This window comes from Culex pipiens, chromosome 3, assembly GCF_016801865.2.
Source record: "Culex pipiens pallens isolate TS chromosome 3, TS_CPP_V2, whole genome shotgun sequence".
In the NCBI taxonomy this organism is placed as follows: domain Eukaryota; kingdom Metazoa; phylum Arthropoda; class Insecta; order Diptera; family Culicidae; genus Culex; species Culex pipiens.
This window is the reverse complement of record NC_068939.1, coordinates 109,162,358-109,184,292: the sequence shown is the minus strand read 5'-3', so window position 1 is coordinate 109,184,292 and position 21,935 is coordinate 109,162,358. Positions and strand designations below refer to the sequence as shown.

The 21,935-nt window shown below is 38.3% G+C and overlaps 1 protein-coding gene across 2 annotated transcripts in view; it reads left to right on the top strand.

Moving 5' to 3' along the window:
* LOC120421517 (cardioacceleratory peptide receptor) overlaps positions 1-21,935 on the top strand; it is a 112,694-nt gene that overhangs the window by 45,592 nt on the left and 45,167 nt on the right. Inside the window, exons 2-3 of one of the 2 annotated variants that reach the window (XM_052709644.1) lie at positions 2,495-3,088; positions 3,153-3,305. In XM_052709644.1, the coding sequence (XP_052565604.1) occupies positions 2,588-3,088; positions 3,153-3,305 (654 nt within the window). In that variant the 5' untranslated portion in view covers positions 2,495-2,587. The remainder of the gene's footprint in view (positions 1-2,494; positions 3,089-3,152; positions 3,306-21,935) is intronic. The other variant, XM_052709645.1, reaches the window with a different exon arrangement.

Here is a 21,935-nt window from a genome sequence, read left to right as displayed (position 1 = left end):
TCATTTTCATATCTTTTATTTATCTCAAAAATTGCATTTTTCGAGCTCTACAACCTCCCAAATTTTCATCCAGATTCATAATACGGTTCTGGAGTTTGAGCCGTTTGATTAACCTACCATAAGAAAAAAAATCCCTAAAAAAGGTAAGAGCCACCTGGTGACCTTCGCCAACACTTTTCATTTCCGATTTTATCCGAATTTTTTTTCTACATTCATAGTACAGACCATGAGTGAGCATCTGAAACAAATTTGACATCTATCGGCAATCCCGATCAATTTTTAGAACGATTTACTTTTTGCCTTTCTTACTAAAGAAAGGTATAGGTTTTACTTTAAGGCTGGACGTCATTTCCATCTTCGTAAATATGTCGATTCAGCATGAATTTTAATCGGAAAAATCGTCAAAAATCACACTGCATCGATTTTCGACGCTTCGTCGCTTAGTCGACAAGTTGTCAAGTTGAGCTTCAAACACTGGCGCGAGAATGCTGGCGCATCTATTTTGGGAGCGTTCTTTTATTACGTAACGCGGTAGGGGGGGAGGGGGGGTCGGAGGCCGTGTTACGCTCCATACAAAATTTTTAAAATTTGTATGAAAATTTTGTTACGAGTGGGGGGGGAGGGGGTCTAAAAGTCCGATTTTTCGCGTTACGTAATAAAAGAACGCTCCCAATTTGTGGCTTGACTTATACTCGTTTTGTAGTAGCTTGTCTACCGATGTTTCCTACAACATGTTAGATATCGTAGCTTTTCGGTTTCTTTTGCCCTGTCCGTTTTTGCATAGCTGTCCAATGTTTATGCAAAAACTTTTGTGACATAGGACATTCATCCGGCTACAATCAATTTGTTTCCCGTGCGCTCCTAAAATCGCCTAAATGTGGACTTCATTTTCGTTAGTTTATTTAACAGGGTTCTTTGGATTCCAATAGGAGCTTTCTAAGCTTTTCATCGTTTATATCAAAGTTTTCAATGCTGGCGACGCCAATGGCTTTCTACCTAAGGTTCTCGCGATTGAGTGTGTAGTGGTGCGGTTGTTAAAAATAGCTATCTCTGACTCTGTCACTTTCGTAGAAGCTGAATGGCTAGCTTCCCTGCACCGTCCGGCACACGCGGTTCACTTGTACCTCGGTTTTGCTTGGCTTGGTGCGCTGAAACAATTAACCAAAATATTGCGCGTATTCCCGTAAAAGACATGCGGCATACCGGGCATACCAGCCTCGAAACGACGCGCCGCACTTTCGGCAAATGCGCGCTGTCAAATCCCACCAAAAGTGCAAAAAATCGCTGGCAACAGTGTCTGCGGCACATTCTGAAATGCCGCGCGGCGTGTACCTTTGAAAGAAACGGACAATACCAACACACAAAAGGGCTCGTACCGAAGCTAAAAAACCAAAACAGCGGTGTGCGTCGTCACTGGCGCATGGGAAGCTTGCTATGATCGCGTTTGTCATAAACGCTTGTTTGATTACAAACGTACAAACATATTGTACGATTGAAAATATTCTTTTGGTGAAAATTGCGTTTTTTATTTCTTTAGGAAATCATATCATATATAATACATTGCTTTCATCATAAGACTTTCTTTTGTGCTGACGTTATAAATAAACAAAGTCGATGCTTTGAATTGAAAAAAGTTCTACCATTGTTATATTCTTTAGTAAGAAAGGCTCTATCTCACCCCAGGTGGGATTAAATCGGGTTTTTTTTTTTCTAAAAATCATTACTCGGCCATACTTCTCTGTAGCTCAAAAGTTGGGGGTTTCTATCCCCTTAACCATATCAAAAAATCACAAAAATCAAAAAATACATATTTTGGGAAATAGTACTCAACAATAACTACAACTTTGCCAAAGACATTGATCAGAAAATTCACTCAAAAGTTACAGCTGTTTAAATATTGGCGTACCATTTTTGTATGGACAGCTGCCAAAATTGTATGGAGACTTGTATGGGTGAAGCAATGACACCAAATAGCTTCTTTGATCATAGGAAAGGCCCCCACAAAGTTTGAGCCAAATAAAAAAATACAAAAAATAAAAATTGTCGAGATCGGCCGATTTCATAAAGAATTGCTCAATTGTCTCAACAATCAAGTCTTCGGACACCTAGTTTCGAGTAGGAATCTCGCAATCAAGAACGCCAATGCTGTAGAGCGAATAATTTGATTTGATTGAAAAAAAAAAATGCGATGAAAATAGCGAATTCATGCTTGAATGAACTCCAACAAATCCTAGCGAAATAAAAAAAACTGAAATTGATGTGTTATATTTTCTCAAGTTTTTGAACAAGCATATCAGTATTCTCAAATTTAATCGTACAAAAGCCTGATGATTGGTTTCCAATTAAAACTTATTTATTAAAAATCAGTTCAGGGAGGAGAGCGAGTGGGGATTCTCTTCAACTCTTCTGCACAATAATTTTGATACTTATTCCTTCCGCAAAAAAACAAGTATGCAACTCATACGCAAACTTTTCTTCTACGGTTTCATTCCAGATTGTTTGCCAAAGTCTCACACCTGTTGCAATACCCTTCTCTACGCCAAATTAGTGCAATGCTGTCGTCGAGTCGAGTTTGTTGGGTGAAACAATGCTTCCACTTCTCGGCTGGGTATATCTTCGTCAGAACGCCGGCGTCGCCCCTTCCCAGCTGTACGGCCCTCACCTAGGCCATACCAACGACGCCATTACCGGTGCCGAGGTAGGTGTCAAGCAGCGCGTGCCCATCAACGTGGGCGGACTATCTACGGCAAGGGTCGTAAATCCGAATTACTCCACCTACGCCCACGGCCAGGACACCAAGGACGGCAAGTCCTTTATTATGCGATTTAGTCATAACGGTAGCGATTTGTTGATAACCACGAACGAACTAAGGCTTGGGCTAGGTCAGGCAGGCCCGGGGACTTCCGGTGGACACGTGCCATCGACCATCAGCGGTAGTGACTCTACAGGTGGGACGACGACTACGGTGGAGCGTGTGGTGGTGGTGTTGGCAGGTGTCGTGGAGCCTCATCCCGGAACCGACGGCGGCGGTGGTGGCCACGTGGCAGACAATGTGCTGAGCATGAACATCACTCCGGCACTTTCCCAGGTGAGACCAGGCATCACTTTCCGGTCACACTTTTCGCCCATCTTTGGTCTGATCCGTTTTATAGAGTCGTAAAATTTTACAGGTTTTATTAGCGCCAACCTCGGCGAGCAGTTCCGGAGCTGTCATATCGGCTGCCGTTGCGGCCACCAAGGTCGTCGGAGGCACCACCAGCGACAACGTGACGAGCGAGGAGATAAATTCTTTTTATTTTTATGAGGTAAGTTTTGTTTTTTTTTTAGGTAGGAACCAAGGGGAGGGTAAGGGAGAAAGCACTCATGAACAATGGTGCGTCGTTTGTCGTCCTCAATGAGCATTTTTGCGCTATGGACTCCGAAAATGACAGACAGACCGAAAGAGTCAACAAGTCGACACTGTCGTGATCTGTTGGCACAACTGTCGTGAGCAGGTGTCAAACATTTTCATTGGAATTATTGGTGTTTTGGTCTGAATTAGACAGGTAGTTATATTACTGACATGACCAGTATGACATAAAATGTCAGATAATAATAATTCAAAAAAATACACCTAAAAATACATTTTCACCATAGTTTTTTAAAAACAATTAAAAAACTCATTTGAATTTCTTTTGCCTCTGTCACTGAGGTAATGTTGAAATTCTCTTCTAAAACTAAGACACAAGACTGATCCGAAGAAATATTTAGACATTTAGGCAGACTTAAACATGTGAGTTTGAGCAGTCAATAGTTAGTTTTTTTTTCCAAAATCAGCCATAATGCAGATTAAGTCAACTGCATTATGGCCGATTTTGGAAAAAAAAACTAACTATTTACTGCTCAAACTCACATGTTTAAGTCTGTCTAAATGTCTAAATATTTCTTCGGATCAGTCTTGTGTCTTAGTTTTAGAAGAGAATTTCAACATTACCTCAGTGACAGAGGCAAAAGAAATTCAAATGAGTTTTTTTATTGTTTTTAAAAACCATTGTGAAAATTGCAGGTGTTGTAGAAATGACAAACAAGATTGACTATTGATCAACTGTCAGGAGAGCACAACGTCAGGCCGCAGCAAGCGGAGACAAAACGAAGTGTGTACTGTTGCAGCTTTTATCCACATGAAGTATCTCATTAAATTATTATTAAACGTGTAATCAATTTACGATGGTTGTTTGCCCACGGCGGTGCAAGAGCTTCCTTCGCAGACGATGGCGAAGAAGGTGGTGTGTGATTGCTATAACTACCCAATCGACGATTGGCAGCGTGAGTTCCACTTGACGGTGAAACTCTTCTAGATGGGACCACTCTAGACTGAGATTCATTCGAAGAACAACTTTTAGAGAACCCTTCATTTCGATACTGATGATGGCATTTTAGAGTGGAATCAGCTGTTTTAATTAGTATTTATAATTTTATTTTTTAAGGATCTATTGGAAGGCAAAGAATGAATTACTCGTTTTTGTCATTTTATCTGGTTGTTCCTTTCCAGTGTCTAGTTTGCACCGCACAAGATACAAAGATCCTCAAAGAGAAATCAGTAAAATTAGGTCAAGATAAACCACTTTGCAAGATTCTCAAAAGTAAGAGTTAGTTAGTAAGGAAGTCGACAGTTTAAAAAAAAAAATGAATTTATTTAATCATTTATAAAAGGACGTAGCACTAAATACTCAAGTTGATTGATTGATTTTTAATTTGTAACAAAAATAATACATAAAAGCACGTCTATCAAAAACTCCCGCCTGCCAACAACGTTTATCTTTTTGGGGGCGATGGAGCCACTTCTCATCAGCAATTCAGTCAAGGACCCTCAAAGGGTGTATTATTTTCGATTTTGTGTGAGTTTTTCTGTGTGAAACTATCCTTTCGATTACCCACACAGCAGATCAACCGAATCGAGAACCGGGACTGCGTACAGGAATAATAATCGTTTTGGGCCTACGAAATTTGACAATTTATATTCCACCAAGTGGAATGTTTTGTCTTCTTTCCAGGGGGTTGTTGTCACCCGGCAAGGCATAATTTAAAACGTGCACATGTTTTAACCCTTTCAAACTTTGCTTTTATTTGCGGAAACAAAGGACGATGAATTTAGATGGTGCTGTGAATTTTAATATCGCTTTAAATTTCAGTCAAACTATTTCGAATTGCGCATAGAGATGGGAACCATTTCAACTCTGCCGGAAGCTTGACCAACGCGTGATATTAATTTAAAATGAGTTTCACCTACATTGTCATAATTTGACAATCGGGAAAATTTCGCTGATGTCAAAACCACAATGAAAGACAAAACTCAATTTTATGCTTGACATAGAAATCCGTTCTCGGTAAACGTAGTTCATATTCCATATTTTTCAGCGGCACGTCGCTCGTTTCAGACAACAATGTTTTGCATATTCGATTCCGCTGTGCACGTCGGATGCTGCTCATAGTTGGATAAGTTGGTTCAATCTGGGCAATCCAATTTTCAAGTTCAAGAATGCAAGCAATTCAACAAGACGTTATCGAAAAGTGCAATGCAGCAAAGTTGAATTGCGGCTGCTTACCTACATTTGGGAATTCATTTTGTTGGAGAAGCATGATACTTTTAGTTCGATTGATATAAAGAAACCCGATATTTTATTTTCAAAACATCTTAACTCAAAATCCTGTTACTGAATATTCACTTTTTTTAATATGTTACGTAGTATATCCTGAAAAATCATAGAATAATATTTTCAACTTTGTACTCTTTGGCCAGGAGATCTGCTAATCAACTTTCGTTCCGGCGATATTTTTTGAGAAATGTGTTTTTTTTCCGAAAACTATCGCTTAAACGCAATTTTTCGCAAATCTGGATTCTGGTGGTTTGCCTGTTACCGCAGTATATAAAGTCAAATAAAAAGTCAAATGGTTAATAATACTCTAATGTTGTTCACTAACACAAAACCATCCAGTCTCCCATAATCAGATACGACATAAATCTTCGTCAACACACCAATTAGCATCCAGAGGGAACAAAGATCCTGAAAGATAAATTGATTCACAAGTAGAAAAATTGGGGAGAAAACAAACTTTCTTCATAATAGCGGATAGTTTTTCGGCACTTTTCCACCCAGTTCGCTCCCATTACTCATTGTTGAAAATTCAATCGAGTTTGTGTGTGTGTGTGTGTGTGTGCATGAGTGTGAGTAATGTTGTTGGCATGCGAGACCGAAACTTTTTCCATAACTTTGGCGTGTGCACTCGGGAGTGATTTCCCAAATTGTCCTTGTCAGCATCCTTTTTTTTGTGGGAGATTTAGTAGTTTGGGTGGTTCAGAAATTTAGGTGAGCTTTTTTCTGATTTGAAATTAATTTAGAGTTTACTACAGTTTGATGTTTAAAATAAAATCTCTTGCAAAAGACTTTTAAAATTTTATAAAATTGTGTCCTGCCCTAACAACTGTCGAGTGTGGGCGTGAGAATCTGCGGTATTTTCCGGCGACTTTTCCTCGTTGTTCGTTGACCGGTTTTCCACGATGCGTTCATTGTTCTGGAAGGCAGCGTAGGATAGCTCATATCTTTCTCTTCTTTTTCTACGGAGTTCGATCCGATAAATCTCGTCCTGGATGATGGCGTGATTTCGATTGTCACTTCACTAGGATGCCATTCCACCACGCCACCGCATTTGTGCAGCAGGGTTCTGAGGTTGAAATTCGCGCAAGAATCGCAGTCACTGAAGTTCGTTTTTCTCTTTTATTCTTCCCGGAGAAGCCTGGAAGGGGATATCGCGTGGAATCTTGTGCCTGCGGATTTCGGTTGGAATTGTAATTTACTGGTGGGATAAATAATTCAGTCTAGACAAATGGGTTCTTTTGCAAACTTTTTTGTACGAGGGGAGTCTATTATCTTTGAGATCGATTTGAGGATTTGAGTTTGAGCTTGATGGATTTCTATTGAAATGACGCTCATGCGAGGAGACGTCATTCTGAATGCAAAATCTATTTGGGGATAGCTCAATCATGGTTAAAAACGTTAATTAATCCACCTTAAGGTGGTTGGTGCCTTCCTCACATTCTTGTGGTATTTTAGGATGTATTTACTAATTAATTTAAGATTTTTTTTTAATTGTTTAATTAAATTAAATTTTATTTATTCTATTGCTTTCATTTAATTTTTTATAATTTTTGTTTTTACCAGAACAGCAATTTTCAATTTTTTTTAACCAACTCTTCAAAATAAAGGAGAAAGGGGGGGCTGTAATTGAATTTAAAAGTTCTGATATGCCAACATTAGGTGCACGATGGAATTGCATACTGTCCCCCTAGTCGTAGTAAACAATGTCTTATAAGTTGTATATTTCAGTAAAAAGTTCGTGTAAACCTTTGTCGAGACAAAATGATGTATCAGCAACATAGTTAATACATAGGTTTTCCAGAAGAGACGCAGACACTGCTTAAGCAATGTGACTCTCGCGCGTAAGCAAAAAGACCCGACCTTTGAGGTTATGCAAAAATCACCCTTTTTTGTAGCTACAAAAAAACTTTTTCATGGCATAACTTTAAAAGTACTTCACTAAACAGAATAAAATTTAATAGGGTCTTAGAGGACCCCAAAACGAACAGAATAAGGCGAATCCGGCCAAAATCGGTTCAGCCAGTTTTGAGATAATCGTGTGGAAAAAAGCATGTCTACACACATCCCCACAGATATTTGAATCTAAGTCGATAGGTATTAGCCCGGGTCAAAAAAATTAAAGTTGATCAAATCAAAAATTATATGAGATTGCCCGAAAGAGTACTCAAAATGGAGGCTCAGGCCAAAATTTCAGCCCATTTGGTTGAAACCTGCCTTGCCTTGAGCAGGAACAAGTTTAAATGGGAAATAACCCGTAAAACTGGAGCATTCAGGTATATTGCTCTGTACAAGTCAGCCGTTAATAAATGACGACTTTTGCATACCATGGGGTCCTAGGGGATGGTCTGAGGAACAATTCCTCCTGGAAGGAACAATTCATTCGGGCGTCGCAGAAATTCTCATGGTCCCAGCTAAATGTATAGGGAAAAATCAAAGCACACTAAGAAGGCTGCCTCGATCAGAGGACGCTACATGGCAATCAGCCACCACGTGGCAGGAAAATAACTTCAAATTCGGATTCAAAATTACATTTAGCATTGTTAAGGTGTTCTTGATCAAATATCTGGTTGAATAAAGTGTCCTAGAAATAACAAAACCACTTTAAAAGCCAAAATTGATGATACCCTCCTGCCACGTGGTGGCTGATTGCCATGTGGCGTCCTCTGATCGAGGCAGCCTTCTTAGTGTGCTTTGATTTTTCCCTATACATTTAGCGGGGACCATGAGAATTTCTGCGACGTCGGAATGAATCCGGTTCAAGGCAAGACCAGGGGCCTCGTATCGTCTTGCACCCTTCGGAGGAATTGTTCCCCAGACCATCCCCTAGGACCCCATGGTATGCAAAAGTCGTCATTTGTTAACGGCTGACTTGTACAGAGCAATTTACCAAATTCTCCAGTTTTACGGGTTAATTCCCATTTAAACTTGTTCCTGCTCAAGGCAAGCCAGTTTTCAACCAAATGGGCTGAAATTTTGGCCTGAGCCTCCATTTTGAGTACTCTTTCGGGCAATCTCATATAATTTTTGATTTGATCAACTTTAATTTTTTTTACCCGGGCTAATAGGTATACGTGAAGGTATATCTAGGAGATGTATTTAAGAGCGAGTCCACGAGCAAAGCATACCCATCTCGCATCGACCTCACCAATCTGCCTGAAATTTTCAGGGGTTGTTTGTACATATAAAACTAGCATCTGGCCAAAATATGAGCACCCTAGGTCAACGGGAAGTGGGGCAAATCGGGACACAAAGTTTGAAAGTTCAAAAACGTCAAAAATCTTAAAAAGGCTATAACTTAGGCAAAATTAAATTTAATTTCAAAATTCAAAATGCATCTGAAAGGGCTTGAAAAATGCAACAAAATGCAGGAGGTAGCATCCCAATTGGTTAATTCTAAAGGGAGTTATTGGCATTTTAGTGAAAAAATAGCATAATTTTCAAACTCAAATAAAAAAGTGTTCCATCCAGATATCAACTCGGTTCGACCTGCAGCTTGTAGGGGACATCTGGGACTACCATCTGAGACTGAGAACGCTTTGGGTAAGACAGTTTAACATATTAAATAGACACTTTTACTTTTAGTGAATTTTTTTGTTGTGAATTTTTGCTCGGGGGATCCCTTAGATCCCATTTTTTGGTGATAATTTTATCATATTCGTGTTTCTGAGACAATTTCACAATAGAAACATGCATAAAAATGTTTATTTTCATCCATTTTAACCCTTTAAAAAATGAAAGTTAAAAAAAAATCTTCGATTCACATTTATTGAAAATCAAGTTCGTTTCCAAGGATACTAGATGACACCAGAAAAAAGCAGCTTCTTAATTTTTTTTAACTTTCATTTTTTAAAGGGTTAAAATGGATGAAAATAAACATTTTTGTGCATGTTTCTATTGTGAAATTGTCTCAGAAACACGAATATGATAAAATTATCACCAAAAAATGGGATCTAAGGGATCCCCCGAGCAAAAATTCACAACAAAAAAATTCACTAAAAGTAAAAGTGTCTATTTAATATGTTAAACTGCCTTACCCAAAGCGTTCTCAGTCTCAGATGGTAGTCCCAGATGTCCCCTACAAGCTGCAGGTCGAACCGAGTTGATATCTGGATGGAACACTTTTTTATTTGAGTTTGAAAATTATGCTATTTTTTCACTAAAATGCCATTAACTCCCTTTAAAAATAACCAATTGAGATGCTCTACCCTGCATTTTGTTGCATTTTTCAAGCCCTTTCAGATGCATTTTGAATTTTGAAATTAAATTTAATTTTGCCTAAGTTATAGCCTTTTTAAGATTTTTGACGTTTTTGAACTTTCAAACTTTGTGTCCCGATTTGCCCCACTTCCCGTTGACCTAGGGTGCTCATATTTTGGCCAGATGCTAGTTTTATATGTACAAACAACCCCTGAAAATTTCAGGCAGATTGGTGAGGTCCAAACGACGTCCCATACAATGGGGTATGCCCTGTTCGTGGACTCGCTCTTAAGAAGTTCATTTTTAGAGTGATTTTATAGCCTTGCCTCAGTGAGGGGACCATCCATAAACCACGTGGACACTTTAGGGGGGTTGGGGGGTATGGCGATTGTCCATGCTCCATAAAAACAAGTTTTTTTGTATGGGTGGGGGGGGGGGGGCTTGGGATTTTCAAAAAAGTGTCCACGTGGTTTGTGGATGGTCCCGAGGTGAGGAAGGCAAAACTGGGGGATGAAAAGAAGGAATGCGTTAAGTAATTTTCGAATGATCCCACTTTGTTTACATCAAAAAAGTAGAAGGGGGTTAAGCATAACCGTGACTTTATCTTTGCACTTAAATAATTTGTTTTAAAAACTGCTGTGAGCGTTTTTTTCAAGTTTTCGGGAGACAAATAACTACGTCAGAAGTGGGTTAAGTTTTTCGAAGTCGGTTTGGAACAAAATATAAGCAAAACTCCCGGAAGTACAGAACGGGCCCACCTTTTGAGACAAAGTACACCGTCTGGAAAAATAACGTTTTGTACTACAAAAAGGGGTCGTGCCCACCATTCGGGCGGAATCAACTGATGAAGACGACCTCCAGATGGGCGTTAAAAGAGGAATCAGCCAGTAGGAAGTGGGTTCAATGGAAATAGAATGGCTCGACGACGATTTTACTGGTAATGGTTCTGGTAATTCCGAAAATAATCACAAATAGTTCGTTAGTTAAAAAATGTAATGAAAATATTAAAAGAAAAAGAAAATCAACAAACCACATTTGCCTCTAACTAATAATTTCCCTAATGATCGATTACAATACTTGCTGCTTCTGGCGAACAGGAAAATGGTTCCGCTTTGACAGTTCGAAACGGTTCCGCTTTTGAGCCGCTCGTGCCATTCCATGTGGTCAAATTCAATGACCATGATCCGTTGCCGTTGTCCAGCGACCGCAGCCATGTTGTTGGTTGATTGCGGCGTCCGTTCCCGATGAGTACGTCGCATTTGTTTTGCTCCAAGTGCTGATCTAAAAGGGCAGCGGGTAAGATTCTCAAGCTCAAACTCCTTTGCACATTCACTAATCTCTCTCCCAACCCATTCAGCTCTTTGAACGTCAGAAATGCCAGCGGATGTTTGGATGCCAGCTCATCATGACTACAAACCAGCTGCTTACACTGCGCGAATACTTAAGGGTTGATGACAAGCCACGTTCCGGCATCAATTTGGATGTTAGACCGTCCGCCTGTGCTGTCCTTCTGTGCTGTGTTGATCCACATTACACCTAAATCGAGTGTACACCTTTGTGTGCAAATTAATTTTGGTTTGTAAAACGAAAATAAAAGATTTTTTTTGCAAATAAATAGTTTTCTGATAGGATTTACTATTCCGAAACAATTTTGAACTATAACGGCCAATTTGAAAAGCAAAATATCAAAATAACAAAATGATGTTGACGAAATCCTCAACATTTTTTATCGATTTCGTTGCAATTGTTACTGGACGACTAATCGAAAACATTCCGAAACGAATTTTAGAACGAATTGACAACAATGTTGTCGATTTCGCGGACAGGATTTCTATCCGTGTATTCACCCCCAGGTTAAAAACAATGTATTTTCCCAGTACCCATGAGATTGCTTTTCTAAAGAATATTTGCATCATTGAAACACATTCCACTGCATTGTTTACGTTTTTTGTTTTTGTATGAACAATGATTGATAGAAATTGTTACAACATAATTTTGATTTATTAAACATTGACGACACAAAGACCCGGTGAAAAAACTCTTCAATTAGCTGTTGATACTCGTGACAACATTTTTGTCACCATTGGGCATCATCAGAACCTCGCCGGTAAATCAACAGCAGCGCACGAGTGTATAATTGATATACTCACTGCTTCTGATTAACTGGTACGTACAATTAACGTTTTCCCAGAAATTTTCACACCGTTTTCCCATACAGTTCGTGCCAAAGTCGAAGCCGAAGGCGGTGTCGGCCGTCGTTGATTGGAAGAACATTTTCTTTAAAAGGAACTGTCCCGTCTTGTCTTGGGGCCGTAAGTCCATCCGGCGGGCAGGAAACCGATAGCACGTAATTAGCGATACCGATCATTTGTACCTGGCTTTCGCGAAAATATGCCGTAATTCGACCCGGGACTGACTGCGAGGCCTCAAAGGGAGCAAAAACATATCTTCATTTCTCGCGAATAAATCGTCCGACGCGAACATTGCGCATAGCTGCCCAAGAGTGGTACGTGACTGAAGCTGCTACAAGGAATATTAATTAACACGTCTCACCTGGAAGAGGCACCTGCTGCTGCTGCTGTTGATCTACTCGAGAGAGAGGGAAAATTCCTATTGCTGACTGATTTGTAGCAAAGCCTCTTTGAACCGGTTGCCGTGGGCCATAAATGGAGCAGCCGCATATCAACAGGTCTCCAGACGATGGTGATGTGAAGTAATGTAGAACCACCGACCAGCAGCATCCATCAATGTAACGAACGGAGGATCATCATGAGATCACTACCTGCAGAAATGAATCCATATACCCGCGCCATCCGTCATCCATCGCCAGCAGCAGCCGCAACCATTCAATCACACTCGGTTACCGACCAAGCTACTGTCGCTTCTGTGAACGACTCAAGTGCAATCTTCGAATCGAACACGATCTGCAAAAATGTCAAGAATTACAACGGGTAAAGTGTGGTCTAGTTGGAATACGGAAGCTAGAAGCTTTCGGATTTAGATCATTAATCATAACCATTAATCATAACCACCTCGTTTTGGTGAACTTTTTTTTTCAAAAAAATATTTTTATTGGTTCCTTTTCGGTGCTGGGACCTGGTTAGGACCGAGTCGGCTTATGTAATTACATTTGACTTAATAATTACAGAGGATCTTGTGTGTAAATGTTAGTGAGAGGGGAGCCGATTACCCGCGGCCTACTCGGGGTTAGTAAGGAAGGGATTGATGAGCAGTTCTCTACGAAATCAATCTTTTTTTTATTAATTTTTGTGTTTTTTAATCCAGCTGAAACTTTTTTGGTGCCTTTGGTATGCCCAAAGAAGCCATTTTGCATCATTAGTTTGTCCATATAATTTTCCATAGAAATTTGGCAGCTGGCCATACAAAAATTATGTATGAAAATTCAAAAATCTGTATCTTTTGAAGGAATTTTTTGATCGATTTGGTGTCTTCGGCAAAGTTGTAGGTATAGATATGGACTACACTGAAAAAAATTATACTCGGTAAAAAAAAATTGGTGATTTTTGCCTTCCTCACTGAGGTAAGGCTATAATCCTGCTCTGAAAATGAACTTTTGATTAAAAGCTCCTAGACCCACCTTCATGTATACATATCGACTCAGAATCGAAAACTGAACAAATGTCTGTGTGTGTGTATGTGTGTGTGTGTATGTGTGTGTGTATGTGTGTGTATGTATGTATGTGACCAAAATTCTCACTGAGTTTTCTCAGCACTGGCTGAACCGATTTTGACCAAACCAGTTGCATTCGACTTGGTTTAGGGTCCCATACATCGCTATTGAATTGTTTGAAGTTTCGATAAGTAGTTCAAAAGTTATGTATAAAAATGTGTTTTCACAAATATCCGGATCTCAATTATATGCATGTAAACGATGTCCGGATCCATCATCCGACCCATCGTTGGTTAGGTAATTGAAAGGGCTTTCCAATGAGTCCAAATCATTGATGATCTGGCAACCCTGTCTCGAGTTATTACCACATAAGTGATATTTATGTACTTTTTTGAAGCCGGATCTCACTTAAATGTATGTAAACGATGTCCTGATCCATCATCCGACCCATCGTTGGTTAGGTAATTGAAAGGCCTATCCAATGAGTACAAAACATTGAAGATCTGGCAACCCTGCCTCGAGTTATTACCACATAAGTGATATTTATGTACTTTTTTGAAGCCGGATCCCACTTAAATGTATGTAAACGATGTCCGGATCCATCATCCGACCCATCGTTGGTTAGGCAATTGAAAGGGCTTTCCAAAGAGTCCAAAACACTGAAGATCTGGCAACCCTGTCTCGAGTTATTACCACATAAGTGATATTTATGTACTTTTTTGAAGCCGAATCTCACTTAAATGTATGTAAACTATGTCCGGATTCATCATCCGACCCATCGTTGGTTAGGCAATTGAAAGGGCTTTCCAAAGAGTCCAAAACATTGAAGATCTGGCAACCCTGTCTCGAGTTATTACCACATAAGTGATATTTATGTACTTTTTTTCTGGATCTAAAAAAATGCTGAAAATGCCCAACCACTCATATTACCCATTTTTGTTAAAAAGTGAGGAAGGCATCAACCACATAGGTGGATTAAGTTAGTTTTTATTGAACTTTTTGTCACTAAAGCTTGATTTGCAAAAAAAAAAAACATTTTTTTTTATATGTTTTAGAGGACATCAAATGCCAACTTTTCAGAAATTTCCAGGTTTTGCAAAAAATCTTTGAGCGAGTTATGAATTTTTGAATCAATTCTGATTTTTTCAAAAAATCGAAAAAATGGTCGCAAAATATTTTTAACTTCATTTTTCGATGTAAAATCAAATTTGCAATCAAAAAGTACATTAGTGAAATTTTGATAAAGTGCACCGTTTTCAAGTTAAATCCATTTTTAGTTAACTTTTTTGAAAATAGTCGAAGTTTTTATTTTTTTTTTTAAATTAGTGCACATGTTTGCTCACTTTTGAAAAAAATATTTTTGAAAGACTGAGAAAATTCTCTGTATTTTGCTTTTTTGAACTTTGTTGATACGACATTTAGTTGCTGAGATATTGGCATGCAAAGGTTTAAAAACAGGAAAATTGATGTTTTCTAAGTTCCACCCAAACAACCCACAATTTTCTAATGTCGATATCTCAGCAACTAATGGTCCGATTTTCAATGTTAAAATATGAAACATTCGTGAAATTTTCCGATTTTTTCCGAATAAACTGCCATAACAAACGGATTTCGACCACTCATCATATCCGCATAATATAAGTGACTATGGTCTGTGGACTTCTTACTGATTCAATGGAGATTTTCATTTGAACTATGAAAGAATGGTATATTCGTTTATTTTTGGACAATCAAGACGAACTTTGGCCATTCGATGTTTGGGGTTTTCTCAACTTCGCAATGTTAGATTCAACGTGCAACTAATTTCGAAGAGACAACTATTTTGATAAGTGCACAACTTTCAAGCCCACCACACCATACCGATCCAGCCAATTTATCACTCGGCAGCGATCTGTCCCCACAAACGGTCTCCCCAATCATTAACCCTTCCATCCGCGAGGGATAATGTTTATTTATTTTCCTTTTCACACCAACCCGTCAACTGGACCATTCACTTTTTTTGTTGTTGCTCCGTGCTCCTCGAGGTGATCACTGCGTTCGACTTCAGGAGGGGATCAGGTAATGAAGTGTTCGGTAGATTAGTTAATTATATCGAGGAGATGATAAAATTCGCTGCTGTGTGTGCAGCTGTTGCAATCATGGGACAGAGGAAGAAGAAGCAGCAGGAAAAAACTGGTCCCTCAACATCTCGGAACTCTGTTGTCGTTGGGATTGTGCGATAATGATCAAAGATCGGAATAAGAATGCTCACGTGGTGAAATGTTTGCGCCATTTTGAAAGCATTTCCCCCTGCATGGTTTAGTCAGCAGTCAGTAGGTTGACAAATCAGTTGGCCTACCGCTGGGTTTCTTAATTATTGTTCACTGGAAACAAGTTGATAAAGAAAGGACAGAACGAGAGAGAATGTGGCATCGAGCAAATATGCGAAACGAAACCCATTTGCACAGCAACCTTCAGGCCCTGGCGGGTTTCTTTTGCAGATTCCTACTCGTTCCTAAGCGTCTTACATGGGATTTGAAATGACGACCTGTTAGATTAAGAATATTACCGATGCCTATCGATATCCACTGATGTAGTCATGTGTGTACCAAATTCAGGGAAACGACTCCTACATCTGGGATGCTCTAACGACCTAACTTTTTTAAAAGTCCCGGAGTCAGAGTCGTCAAATTCTCGGAAGCTAGAGTATGAGACACTAAATCTTCTGAAGTCAAAGTCTGAGGATCTTTAATTTGGGTTTTTTTTTGGGTCAAATAAAAGTGGAAAAAGCTCAGATTTTTCACACAAATGATTTTAAATGATATTTGTGGGAAATTTTCCGCCAAAATACACGAAATCAGAAAAAGTTGCCCCGACCCCTCTTCGATTTTCGCGAAACTTTACTCTAAGAGGTAAGAGGTTTGGTCCCTGATATCGAATCCGAGGTCAATTTTTCGATATCTTGTGAGGGTGGGGCGGTACAACCCCTTTAATTTTTCTGGATTTTTAATAATACACGTTTTCAGTAATTTGTAGCTCAAACTGTGAAGAGATAGAAATTTGGTGTACAATTGGGCGCGCGATTTGATGGCGTACTATCGTCCAAAAGGTCATTTTTATGCAAAATCGGAAAAAAGCACATGATTTAGTTTTAGGGGTTAAAAATTCGAAAAACTGGTCGAAAATTGTCAAAATCATCTCTTTCTCAAAAAAACTTAGCTGTAAAATTCTGATATCTCGTAAAAAATACATCCAAACCACTTAAGTTTGTACATCAACATTTTTGTTTTTGTCTGCTCTACAACTTTCTTCAAAGTTATTATAGTCTAAAAAAAAACGTTACTTAATCCACCTTAAGGTGGTTGGTGCCTTCCTCACATTCATATTGTACTGTAGATTGTATTTACAAATTAATTTCAGAGTTTTTTTTTAATTATTTTTTCATTTTTTTTATAATTATTGTTTTTACCCTAACAACAATTTTCAATTCTTATTTTACCAATTCTCCAAAATAAAGGAGAAGGAGGAGAAAAGGCGGGGGAGGGCGGGCTGTAATTGAATTTAAAAGTGCTGATATGCCAACATTAGGTGCACGATGGAATTGCATGCTGTCCCCCTAGTCGTAGTTAACAATGTCTTATGAGTTGTATACTTCAGTAAAAAGTTGGTGTAAATCTTTGTCGAGACAAAATGATGTATTCAACAACATAATTAATACAGACTTTTTCCAGAAGAGACGCAGACACTGCTTAAGCAATGTGGCAACCGGGCGATACGCATGCTGCGCGACTCTCGCGCGTAGGCAAAAAGACCCGGCCTTTGAGGTTATGCAAAAATTACCCTTTTTTGTAAATAGCTACAAAAAAACTTTTTCATGACATAACTGTAAAAGTACTTCACTAAACAGAATAAAATTTAAAAGGGTCTTAGGGGACCCCAAAAACGAACAGAATAAGGCGGATCCGGCCAAAATCGGTTCAGCCAGTTCTGAGATCATAGTGTGGAAAAAAATCATCATTCTGAGTCGATAGGTAAACGTGAAGGTATAACTAGGAGGTGTATTTAAGAAGTTCATTTTTCGAGTGATTTTATAGCCTTGCCTCAGTGAGGTGAGGAAGGCAATAACCCTGCAAAGTTACAAAAACACGTAATTTTAATATGAAAAAAAAAAATGAAAAGTGACCCTTCTGGGTTATTTCATATTCGAAAAGAACATTATTTTCTCAAAATTAATTGTCCAACGATTTTTGACAGTTAAGTAACGGGAAATGGCAGCGATTTTAAAACCATTTTTTAACTTTTTTTTAATGAAAAATGCGTTTTGTTTTGAGAACACTCAAACCCCGGTGGTTTGACAGCAACTGATGTCAAATGAACGGGGTCACTTTTTAGTTTGACACCCCTTCTACACGGAGTTCACACACACAATCAAACGTGTGTTTTGATAGTGTGCGTGAGCGCCGTGTAAAAAGTGACAGTTCGTCACTTTTTAGTTTGACTTTGACCAACTAACGGAGTACAAACTAAAAAATTGTCAAACGAAAAAGTGACCAACCACCGGGGGTTGAGTGTACACCATCAAATCGGGCGTCTAATTTCACACAAATGTCCCTTTGACATCAAATATCTATCTCTTCACGGTTTCGAGCTACAAATCACTGAAAAACGTGTCTTAGTAAAAATCCAGAAAAATGAAAGGGGTCGTACCGCCCAACGCCACAAGATATGAACCTCGAATTCGTGATCAGGGACCAAAATTACCCCTTAGAGTAAAGTTTTACGAAAATCGAGGAGGGGTCGTGGCACCTGCTGTGTGAGTTGGCAGAGGATGACGCTATACAAGCAAATTTTACCAAATTCGTCCAAAACTTGTCCAACTAAACTTGTCAACTCAGAATTATACAAAAATTGTCAAAAATGACAGCACTTCAAATGCTCAAAATACTTGTCAAAGTTCCTCATTCGAATTAGTTTGCCAACCCTATCTTAAGATACAGACATTAAGAGCTTTTGAGGCCAGATCAGTGTTATTTTGATGAAAACTTTGTTCAAAAAACTCTCGTGACCGTTGAAAAGGGTAATTGAAAGCACAAAGTTTCATCAAAATCGTAAAACAAAAAAAATCTAAAAGCGAAATCGTGAGTATTACTCGAAATAAAGCGCACAGCCATTACCAAAATTGGAGCAAGATGGAAGCACCCAGCTCTTCCTTTCTGCAATCTGTTTGTTGTTGAACTTGCCAAGTCACTTGTTGAATGTTGCACTCGGACGCGGACTGTTGGTTGCATTTCCAACGACTTTGGAACAGATTAACAGTAAAAGAAAAAAAAGTGCACAAATAAATAAACGAAACCAACTTTTTCCCATTATTGTCGTAACTGTTCCCCAACCACGGTGGTGTCCTACATGGCGAATCGTTGATCTCCGGTACTGTTGCTGCTGCTGCTTGATATCTTGAAATGCTGATTTCAGCAGTTGTGAAGAGGAAAACGAAGAAAATGGACACTCACAGATTACATCTCAATCTGCATGCAACGACCGACGTCGTTGACCAAGTCAGATGATTTCCCTTTTTCCGCAGAAGCTTTAAGCTTGAAAAGGGGGTTGGCTGGCTGGGAGTTGGAGCAGTCACCATATTTGGGGTGGAAGAGCCAAGTTGTCACTTATTTTTCATCTCGGGAAAAATTGCTGTGACGTACCGTGTTTGTTTTACACTTGGAACGCATTCCGCGTTTAAATTTGCTTGAGCTTCAACAGTTGAGATGGACCCTTGGACCCCCTGGGAAAACGCTCGATCGGGCCTGGGCACACGACAAGACTCAAGCTGGTGTTGTGGTGGCTTCTTGCTGCGCGAGACTTACCGGTATGGAAAGTAACTCTTCCTTTGCGCGACAGCATCGAGGACGGAAAATGATGGTCATGATAAATAATCCAGCAACTGATTTAGGTTAAACATATTCGAAAGCCCCAATACAAACACGGACTTGATGGTCTCGGCCGTTTGAAACAAAAGTTACAAGTTAACTCAATTTCAGCCAGACAAGATCTTTGCCAGAACCAGCTTCAATATGTTGTTGCCTATTTCTGTGATATCTGGTTGGCAGAAGAGTAAAAACTGTGGAACATGTATCCATTTCCATATTTAGATTGGTCGTCATTATTTCTACAAAGAATGATTTACAATTCAAATCGGTCAGTAAATGCGGTTAAAAAGTTTTTAACCTCTTCTGTGCCAACAATGTGATATCTGGCGGAAAGCCAGATATTTTTACAATATTTTGCACATAAAAGTAAAAAAAAAGCAAATCTTTCCCAGTTCCTGAGGGGAACACCCTTGAAATGTCGTCAGCTGTGTGCTATCTTGTGACATAGACCATTTTGGTCGAAAATGAGTTAATGATGACGTTTTGCTATACTTAACAAACACTACAAGATGCTTTAACCCGATTTTGGAAACTCGCTTCCGTTTCCCGGATATCGCAATACACACTTGTGACATAGACCAATTTATCATCAAAATGATCGTGCACACTTGTGACACGTCATACATGTTGTTGGAAAATGTGGGAAAATTTGCTTGTTTTTCACAAATCTATGTTGAAACACACTTTCTGAAGGCAATGCAATCTTTTGATTTTGAAAATTTACTAATGAAGTCGGTTAAACTATTCATTAAAGCCTATTTTAGTTTGTATAGGAATTCAGTGCACACTTGTGACACGTAGTACAATTTAACTTTCGAAACTCACTTGTGACACGTGCTTTTCAGATTTTTGATTACATAATTTACTGTATCTTTTAACTGGTGTAACCAAATTAGTTGAAACTTGGAGCGTTTGTTAAGCGATAGTATACGAACCGATTGCTTCAAAAAGTTTGGCTCTACCATTCATAGTTTTGAAAATATTTATCATCAAACTTTAAAAATAGATTTTCTCAAAAAGTACTAAATGGTCGTTGTCACAATATAGCACACAGCTGACGATGTATCGGGCCGGCATTTACGAAGCGGATTCAGTGGCAGATTTAACTCAACTAATGAGCAATTCTCTGAGATTTCGGTCATTCGATTTTTTTTGTATTTTTTAATCCAGCTGAAACTTTTTTGGTGCCTTCGGTATGCCCAAAGAAGCCATTTTGCATCATTAGTTTGTCCATATAATTTTCCATACAAATTTGGTAGCTGTCCATACAAAAATGATATGTGAAAATTCAAAAATCTGTATCTTTTGAAGGAATTTTTTGATCGATTTGGTGTCTTCAGCAAAGTTGTAGGTATGGATATGGACTACACTGAAAAAAAATGATACACGGTAAAAAAAATTTGGTGATTTTTTTATTTAACTTTTTGTCACTAAAACTTGATTTGCAAAAAAACACTATTTTTATTTTTTTTTATTTTTTGATATGTTTTAGAGGACATAAAATGCCAACTTTTCAGAAATTTCCAGAATGGGCAAAAAATGTTTGACCGAGTTATGATTTTTTGAATCAATACAGATTTTTTCAAAAAATCGAAATATTGGTCGCAAAAATTTTTCAACTTCATTTTTCGATGTAAAATTGAATTTGCAATCAAAAAGTACTTCAGTGAATTTTTGATAAAGTGCACCGTTTTCAAGTTATAATCATTTTTAGGTAACTTTTTTGAAAATAGTCGCAGTTTTTCATTTTTTAAAAATAGTGCCCATGTTTGCCCACCTTTGAAAAAAATATTTTTGAAAAGCTGAGAAAATTCTCTATATTTTGCTTCTTCGGACTTTGTTGATACGACTCTTAGTTGCTGAGATATTGCCATGCAAAGGTTAAAAAACAGGAAAATTGATGTTTTCTAAGTCTCACCCAAACAACTCACCATTTTCTAATGTCGATATTTCAGCAACTATAGGTCCGATTTACAATGTTAAAAGATGAAACATTCGTGAAATTTTCCGATCTTTTCGAAAAAAATATTTTCAAAAATTTTAAATCAAGACAAACATTTTAAATGGGCGTAATATTGAATGTTTGGCCCGTTTGAAATGTTAGTCTTGATTTTAAATTTTTGAAAATATTTTTTTCGAAAAGATCGGAAAATTTCACGAATGTTTCATGTTTTAACATTAAAAATCGAACCATTAGTTGCTGAAATATCGACATTAGAAAATGGTGAGTTGTTTGGGTGAGACTTAGAAAACATCAATTTTCCTGTTTTTTAACCTTTGCATGGCAATATCTCAGCAACTAAGAGTCGTATCAACAAAGTCCGAAGAAGCAAAATATAGAGAATTTTCTCAGCTTTTCAAAAATATTTTTTTCAAAGGTGGGCAAACATGGTCACTATTTTTAAAAAATGAAAAACTGCGACTATTTTCAAAAAAGTTACCTAAAAATGATTATAACTTGAAAACGGTGCACTTTATCAAAAATTCACTGAAGTACTTTTTGATTGCAAATTCAATTTTACATCGAAAAATGAAGTTGAAAAATTTTTGCAACCAATATTTCGATTT